Below are 8,182 nucleotides of genomic sequence, written 5' to 3'. Positions count from 1 at the left end.
ATGGAGCACCAGAGGGCCCTAATCCAAGATGGAGCACCAGAGGGCCCCTGATCCAGGATGGAGGACCCCAGGGTCCCTAATCCAAGATGGAGCACCAGGGGGCCCCTAATCCAAGATGGAGCACCAGGGTGCCCCTAATCCAAGATGGAGCACCAGGGGGTCCCTAGTCCAGGATAGAGCACCCCAGGATCCATAATCCAGGATGGAGCACCAGGGCGCCCCTAATCCAGGATGGAGCACCAGAGGGCCTCAGAACACACATGTTCAGGCCCCTCCCAGGCTCCAGATTGCTCCACAACTGTCTTCTCCTTTTAGTATCCAACAACGTCTGAAAAGCAGGGAGCTTTCCCTCTCTGGAGTCTCTTTTAATCAGGACAGGATCTTGGGGGTAACGGTAGGATCCTTAAACTAGGATCCAGAAATTGGACATCAGGAAAAGGAGTCTTAGTTCTTTTTAAATACTGGAGTTATACTTTTGTGAAGTCAAACAGCCTCCAGGAAGCCCGACTGTCATTCTACAGCGCTCCCACCCCTCTGCCCCTGGTGCTTCAGCTGGTTGCGAACCACAGCATGTACCAGGATGGAGCAATGGCAGCGAGGATCCCACCAAGCACCATCATCAGTGGGTGCCCATAGAGGACCACAAGGCGTGGGTGTGCGAAAGAGCTACCCAGGGGGATGCCTATAGGCAACAGCACACAGAGGGGCCTGCCGTGAGCTGAGCTGCCCATGGAGAGGACCCTGAGCCCAGGGGTGGGAGTGAGGAGAGGGAGATGCAGGAGCAGACCTGCTTGGGTGCCAGGCAGGGCCAGAGCAGCTGGGAAGACGGAAGGGGGCTCTGACGGGAGCAGGACTCCTGCAACCAGCCTCCAGAGCACAGAGCACATTCTCGGTCAACATGAGCCCACAGAGGAAACAGCTTCCAGCACAAGGAAGCCATCCCCATGGCCAGGAGACAGCACCCCGGATCCCTGCCCAGGAGACACACCCTAGATCCCTGCCCAGGAGACAGCACCTCAGATCTCTGCCCAGTAGGTCCCTTGTCTAGGATCCCAAGCCATTGCCCAACTGACATAGAAAAATCTAGACTCCTGCAGCCAGACCAAAGCCACAGCCTACGTCTTCCTTGAGACTAACCAGGGGACTTTTGTCTGGCCTGTTGGGTGGGTTTGCCACTTCATGTTTTTAACGGTCCACTGACATCCCCAACCCTCCACCACAGAGCTAGACCAAAAGGTCCACAACATCCCCAACCCTCCACCCCAGGGCCAGACCAAGGGGTCCACCACACACCCTGGACCCTCCACCCCAGGGCCAGGCCCCCTCCACCATCACCCCCTCACCAGGGCCAGCTTGCTGTCCATGTTCCTCTGGTTCTCATAGGCGAAGTCACAGGCGACACACAGGGCACTGCCCAAGCCCTTGGTCAGGAGCAGGTTGGGGTCAGCTCCTTGGGACAGAAGCTCCTTCACAATCTGGACACAGACAGGCTTGTCAGCACCCACCAGGCCCCTCTCCTTAGGTGAGGAGGAAGTCTCAGGAGCAAGGCCACTGCACTACTGAGCACAGTGGCAGCCACCCGGGCACTTCACATGCATCGTACCTGCAGGTGCCCCTGCTGCCTGGCTCAGAGGACAAGGCTGGGGCAGGGAGAGGGCACAGGGTGGTTCCTCAGGGAGCACTACAATCCCACCCAGGCAGCCCGGGTCCAGCACTGTCTCTGTAGTGTCCAGTTGCTCCCAAGTGGTCCTGGCTCCTGTCTTGCTTTCCAGCCCAGGGGCACAGCTGAGCCCTGCCACAGTCTCCCACCAGCACTAAGCCAGGCACACATCCCTGGGACCAGCGTGCCTCTGCCCCTGGGCACCTGGATCACTGTGATCCCCTGACTGGACACAGAGTGGGGCATGACTCACTTATTCCCTGATGTGTCCCCAGCCACTAGCCCAGGTGCCACCCAGGAAGTCAGGAGTGACAGCAGCTGTGGTGGGACACAAGAGACGCTAGTGTTTGGCTCACTCAAGAGCTTATGTTCCTCAGAATGCAGCTCTCTTTGCCGCTGTGCCCCACTATAACGGCCGGGCACAGAGCAGGCGCCCCATGGAAGTTGAGTGAATGACTCAACACACCAGCTGAGGAGGGAGAGGGGGGACAGGGACCATGCAGAAGCACCACAGAAGCCTCATGTGCATCAACACTGCCTTCAGCTTCTTCAGGCCTCTGCTGAAATGTCACCTCAACAGAGAAGCCCTCCCTGGCCACCCAGCTAAAGTAGCCTACCCTCCATCATTCTCTGTCCCCTCATAACACTTGTCATCACATGAAATCATGTTACACACTGCATTATGGTCTGTCTCCCTCAACTAGAACATAGGACTTTTGTTTCATTCAACATCTAATGCCTAGAATGGTGCCTGCCTGGCACATAGTAGATGCTCAAAAAAAAAAACAGGTGAATGGGTGAATGGATTATAGATGGATGGGTGGATGGAAGGAAGGAAGGTGGGAAGAAATGAAGGAAGGAAGGATAGATGAATAATGGATGGATGATGGAAAGATGGATGATGGATGCAGAATGGATGGATGGAACGATGGATGGATGGATATGTGGGTGGTGATGGATGAATGGGTAGATGAACGTGTGGTTGAGTGAATAGACAGATGGGTGGGTGAAGAAATGTGGAGGTGAGTGAGGGGGGTTGGATGGATGGGTAGGTTGGTAGGTAGATGGATGAACAGATGTGTCATTGGGTGGGTGGTGGATGTATGGATGAAGGGGTAGATGGATGTGTGTTTGAGTGGATGGATGAGTGGGTGGAGGAACGTGTGGGTGGGGGGTGAATGAATGGACCGATGGATGGGTGTGTGTATGGATTGGGGGGTGAGGGGTGGTGAACTAACATGTCCCTTGGTGGCAGCAGTAGGTAGGAACTGGCCAATGTGCCTTTCCCAGTACACTGAGAAGTCAATGCCACAGTGCTTTTATGCAGGATATTTGGGACAGGCAGGGGTTGTGATCTAAGCCCCATGAGGGGAGCATCCACCCAAGTGAATCCTCATCTACATGGCTTGATTTCCCTTCTGCACCCTTCCCTCTCTAAGGAGCTCCACCCATGTGGGGGGGAGGGGATCCTCCACACCCTCTACACCATGCTGTCTTCATGCCACCACCACCAACAGCAAATCTCAACGACCGACTGGTGGGAGGGGCAGTGGAGATGGAAACACCTCCGTCACTGGGTGCACCGTCCCTGGGTGCAGCACACGCTCACCAGGTCGTTCCCGCTGGCGATGGACAGCGAGAGTGGGGAGTGGCCACTCCACAGCATGTTGGGGTTTGCTTTGTGGGAGAGGAGGAGCTGGACTACGTCCCTGGCACACTAGGTGGGAAGAGAGGCAGAAGGGCAACAGGTTAAAGAGGCGCCCCATCCTGGGAGCACCTGACTTTGATCATTAACTCAAACACCATCAAGTCAGTTTAGTCACTTAATTGCCATTTTCCGCATACCAGCTCCTTTCGTGGCACAGAGTCCTCTAAATTGGGGGAGACGAATGGGTGGGTAGGGGGGTGGATTCTCAAACTGAAAATATGTTTTCTAAATATTCACCATTTCCAGTGGGAAACAGGGTGGACAAGTGATACTTAAATTGATTTAAAGCTTGTTTCAAAGAAAGGGGAGAGTCAGGACCACGCGGCCATCATAGCATCGCCAGGCACACAGGAGGGGTGGCCAGAGGAGCACGCCCATCATGGGGCTCAGTGACCCTATAGGACCCCGGGGTGTGAAAGAAGCCCAGCTCGGCTGAAAGGAGCATTCTCGGGGTAGGAAGGGCCTGTCCTCGCCCTCCTGCCCTTCCCTCCCAGGACCCCTCAGCTCTCCCCTCCTCATCTCCCTCTGCACCCAGAGGTGCTCACAGGGAGTCACTCTTTGCAGCTTCTGTTCCACCCCCTGTATAGTCTCTTCTCTGGTCAGGCTCCCACATTGAGCAGTCTGCTGAATCTGCTCCCTTTATGGACGTACAGACCCCGTGGGCTGGCTGGGCCACTCTCCAAGCCCCCTCCCTGTCCCCCCACCCTCATGGGCCAGGCCAAGGAGGTGCCAGCGCAATCTGCTAAGGGGCTCCTGGGAAAGCTTCTCCTCCTCTTTCTCTCCCCACTGGAATGCAGACGTGATGGCTGGACTGCTGCAGCCCCCACCTCTCAGCACTGGGAACCTACACAGGCAATCTGTCCTTGACCTAATGATGACGTCGCCTCTCATGTCTCCTAACTTTGCTTCCCCCCCTCGGCGGTCACAAAAAGACCCACGAGGCCAGCAGCTGTTTTCATTTATGGGTGGGTAAACTGAGGCTCAGTGTACCATGCGCTCAGTAGCTTACTGGCCCGGGCTGTGCTGACCACTACACCACAGAGGCTTGGCTCCCCAGCTCCCCCGACGCCCACCCAGGCCACTCAGCCTCCTTTGAGGGTTTCCCGCACCCACCCTCCTGGGAATTAATCCCCAAGGCAGACAAGAGGCAGCTGCTGCAGGGCTGAAGGGATCTGGGCCAGGCTCCGCAAGACAGGATCACAGCCGGGATCCCCAGTCAGAGAGGGTATGGACGGGCACAGGACAGTTACGGGCCAGGCCAGTGCACCCGAACATGCTTGACCCTGTCCCACAGCAGAAGGGCATTTCACACCGCGACCCTGGCCCCACCTGATGTGTCTGTAGGCCTGCCTGCGATGTGCATCCCCAAAATGTGTGCTGAAGCAACACTTCGGTGCACGAGTTACGTGCGATGCCCTCTGACATATTCTGTTCTACTTTAACCTAGCGTGTTCTAGTCCATTGTGGATGTGACCCACTCCACAGATTCTGAAACCCGCGCAGGGAGGATGGTCTGCAGTTTGAGAACTGCTGGCCTGGACCAGGGCAGCCAGGACCTGCAGGGAGGGGCTCACGTCCGTGTCAAGGTCTGCCCCCTTAGCTGCTGGGCCCAAGGCCCAGCCCATCGCCCCCCAGGGCTGTTGGCTCCCCCCTGCCCCCAACACACAGAAACACATGTGCACAGGCATCACCCAAGCACACACATACATGCCACTCGTACACACGTGCATCCACAGACATACACGGACTGACCTCTAAGTACACAGACACGCTTGTCTGTATACAGGAATGTGCACATAAAACACACACATACAGGTATATGTGCACTTACAGGTGCACACCCTAGGCGCTCATATACAGGCACAGATGCTCGTGCACACACGCCACACACAGCTGCCAGCCGGCCCGGGGAGGCCCCGGCTCACCCTGTGGTTGTCCTCGCGCTCGCAGGCCACGTGCAGAGCCGTCCTGCCCCCCTCATTGGAGACGGCCGTGCGCTCACTGTAGTAGATGCTGGCTGGGCCAGCTTCATTGTTGAGCTTCAGGTTTGAAGGCAACATGTCTACCTGTGTGCAGACAGCGGGGTCAGGCACTGGCCCCCGAGCCTCTCCCCCAAGTGCCCAGAGACCTGCCACCTACCCGACAGGCTGGGTGATGAGCCCCACACAGGCGCAAGCTGGCACAGAGACACGCTTGCATGGAAGCTGCGGGTCTGAAGCACCATCCTGGGAAACCCTCTCGAGTGCTACTGCATGGCCCCCGTGTGCTTTCTGAGCCACCCTGGCACCCACGAGGGGCAGAGTCATTCTCGCCCCTCCCCTCTCGGCTCACACACGGTGAGCTGTGCACACGCTGTGTGGATCAGGCTGGTTTGGGGCACACAGAGCATTAAGCACAAGGGACTAGTGAAATAAAAGTGAAATTGTGAACTAAATGTACGACCCTGTCTACAGAGGCCCCGGGCCCGCAGCACCCCTGCTGCCCCTTCTGCGTGGCGGGATGGCACACCCTGTCCGGCCTGTACACGTCATTCTCGTCGGCTGCCCTGGCGTCCACATCGATGATGGCGTGGAGCAGCAGCTCTGTTATCTGGACGCCTTCTTCCCCGGGAAGGGCGGCTGCAATGTGGAGGGGTGTCAGGGCCCACAGCTGCAGAGGAAACGCAGGCGGAGTGAGGATGTGGTTCGCAGGTGAGCGGCACCCCACAGTGTGGGGGTGGGGCTCGGCGTGAAGGAGGCCAGTGAGAAGCCTGTCCAGGACGAGAGCACAGCCGCCTGCCCCACACCCGTCTGAGGGTCCCACAGCACTGCCTTCTCACCAGCCCGGTCGTGACATTCAGGACAAGGAGGCCTGCCCGCAGTGGACATGAATGTGTCCGTTCCAACTCCTAAGATGCTTCCTGCTGCCAGAGAGGAGGCAGACCAGGAGGACCAGCTTCATTTGAGACCACCTTCCTTCAAGAAGAGCCCTGGCCCCCTGCCAGGCCCTCCTGAGGCCACTGCACAGATGGCCATGCAGCTCCTGACTCCAGTCCCTGCCCCCGGCCTGTCCTTTCTCCACCCCTGGCACCCTCTGGTCATAGGCTGAGAGAGTTGCTGGGGGACTGACTCTTGGTGGTGCCAGGTCAGTGCCGGGTACACAGAGGGCGTCAGGGGGACTCGGCCCTGGAGGGAGCACAACGAACGCAGAGGGAGGGAGGACCAGCCGGAGCAAGCAGCGCACTACGGATCAAAGTGGAGGACTCGCCAGCCTGCGCCTCCCAACCCCACCCTCAAAGCAGAATCGCACAGAAACGGGCAGGTGCCCTCGGAGCATGGCTAGAAGGAGGCTCGGAAACCGCTGACACCAGTCTGCTGCGCACAGGGCGGGTGTGGGCTCCAGCGGACAGGCTCCAGGAGGAGCGGGCACTCTCCCGGTACCTGTCTGACATGACCTCCTCAACATTTTAACAAAACAAGACTTCCATTTGAAAGACGAATGTGTCAGTAACAGATTCTTGACCGGGAATGAGTGAAGGGATGGACGGACACATGAATGGACGAATGACTGAGTGAGCAACGTCTGAGCTAAGTTTAAAGGTTGCAACCTTACTCAGTTTCAAAGATGGAGCCCAGGGTCCGGTCAGCAAAACTAAAAAGTTATTATTATCCTGGGTCTTACACCGAGAATCCTACGTTCCTGCACTTCTTTATGTCACACCCAGAAGAAAAGAAGGGAACGGACGGCCCGGCCGAGGGGCTTGGAAGGCCAGACCCGCCTGCCATGGAGCAGGGAGGAGTGCAAACAAAAACTGTCTGCCTTTGCAGCCTCGACACCTTCTCAATATGACAAAGAGCCTAAAAAAGTGACTGGACGGGCGTTTACACAACCAGAGAAGAAAAGCAGAATTCTGCAAGTGAATTTCAAAAGCCAGCGCTGACTCCACAACCCCATGGGCCTCCTCTCGGCCAGCCCCTTCCTCTCCCCCTGCCCTCCCCTCGCCGGCGGGGTCCCACCTCCGCGGGGAGCTGGATGTCGGTCCTGGCCCCATTCTCCAGCAGCAGCTTCACCCCGTCCACGTCCCCGGCCCTCACAGCGAAGAACAGGACCTGCATGGGCACGCCGCAGCAGTTGGGGTCGGCGCCTCGGTGCAGCAGGAGGTTGATGGTCAGCCACCTGTTCCTGTGTCTGGAAGGATCAGCACGACAGTCACAGGCTGGAGGCCAGGCACAGGCGGCTCGCGGCCAGCTGCCTGACAACACCCCCAGGCAGGACAAGCGCTCCCGGGGGAGGACGCTCAGGAGGGTCCTGAGCCCCAGGGCCCTGGTTTCCAAGACCTCCGGCCCCTACCCTGGGATCAGGGCAGCCCACCCATCACCAAACCACCCTGAGCGGGCCAGCCCAGCCAAGCTAAGTTCAGCTGAGGCCCTGCCCCGCTTCAGCCCTGAGCGGTCACTTAGCCTCACTGAGGTCACCTGTGCGACAGGGTGTGGGGTGGGGCCGAGCCCTTCCTCCTAGGGTGGCTGTGAGGTGATGACATAGAACTCCTGGGATGCATAGGGTACGAGATTGTACCAGGCACACCACACACATACACACATCACACACACATACAACACACATACGACACAACACACATACACATACATACACACACACCACTCACTCATACCCACCACACATATACACAGCATACACACATACACAAATACACACCACACATATACACAGCATACACCCATACACACACAAATACACACCACACACATATACACACCACACATGCATACAACACACATATGACACAACACACACACACATATATACACACACAC

The 8,182-nt window shown here is 57.5% G+C and overlaps 1 protein-coding gene across 7 annotated transcripts in view; it reads right to left on the bottom strand.

Moving 5' to 3' along the window:
- Window positions 1-8,182, bottom strand: part of ANKMY1 (ankyrin repeat and MYND domain containing 1) — a 53,924-nt gene that overhangs the window by 28,345 nt on the left and 17,397 nt on the right. For 6 of the 7 annotated variants that reach the window (XM_046643872.1, XM_046643875.1, XM_046643873.1 and 3 more), the window contains 5 exons: window positions 7,364-7,535; window positions 5,877-6,017; window positions 5,294-5,434; window positions 3,270-3,377; window positions 1,344-1,475 (listed from right to left, as the gene is read on the bottom strand). In XM_046643872.1, the coding sequence (XP_046499828.1) occupies window positions 1,344-1,475; window positions 3,270-3,377; window positions 5,294-5,434; window positions 5,877-6,017; window positions 7,364-7,535 (694 nt within the window). The remainder of the gene's footprint in view (window positions 1-1,343; window positions 1,476-3,269; window positions 3,378-5,293; window positions 5,435-5,876; window positions 6,018-7,363; window positions 7,536-8,182) is intronic. The other variant, XM_046643874.1, reaches the window with a different exon arrangement.

This window comes from Equus quagga, chromosome 17, assembly GCF_021613505.1.
Source record: "Equus quagga isolate Etosha38 chromosome 17, UCLA_HA_Equagga_1.0, whole genome shotgun sequence".
NCBI classification, from domain to species: Eukaryota; Metazoa; Chordata; class Mammalia; order Perissodactyla; family Equidae; genus Equus; species Equus quagga.
This window is presented reverse-complemented; position numbering and strand designations above follow the sequence as displayed.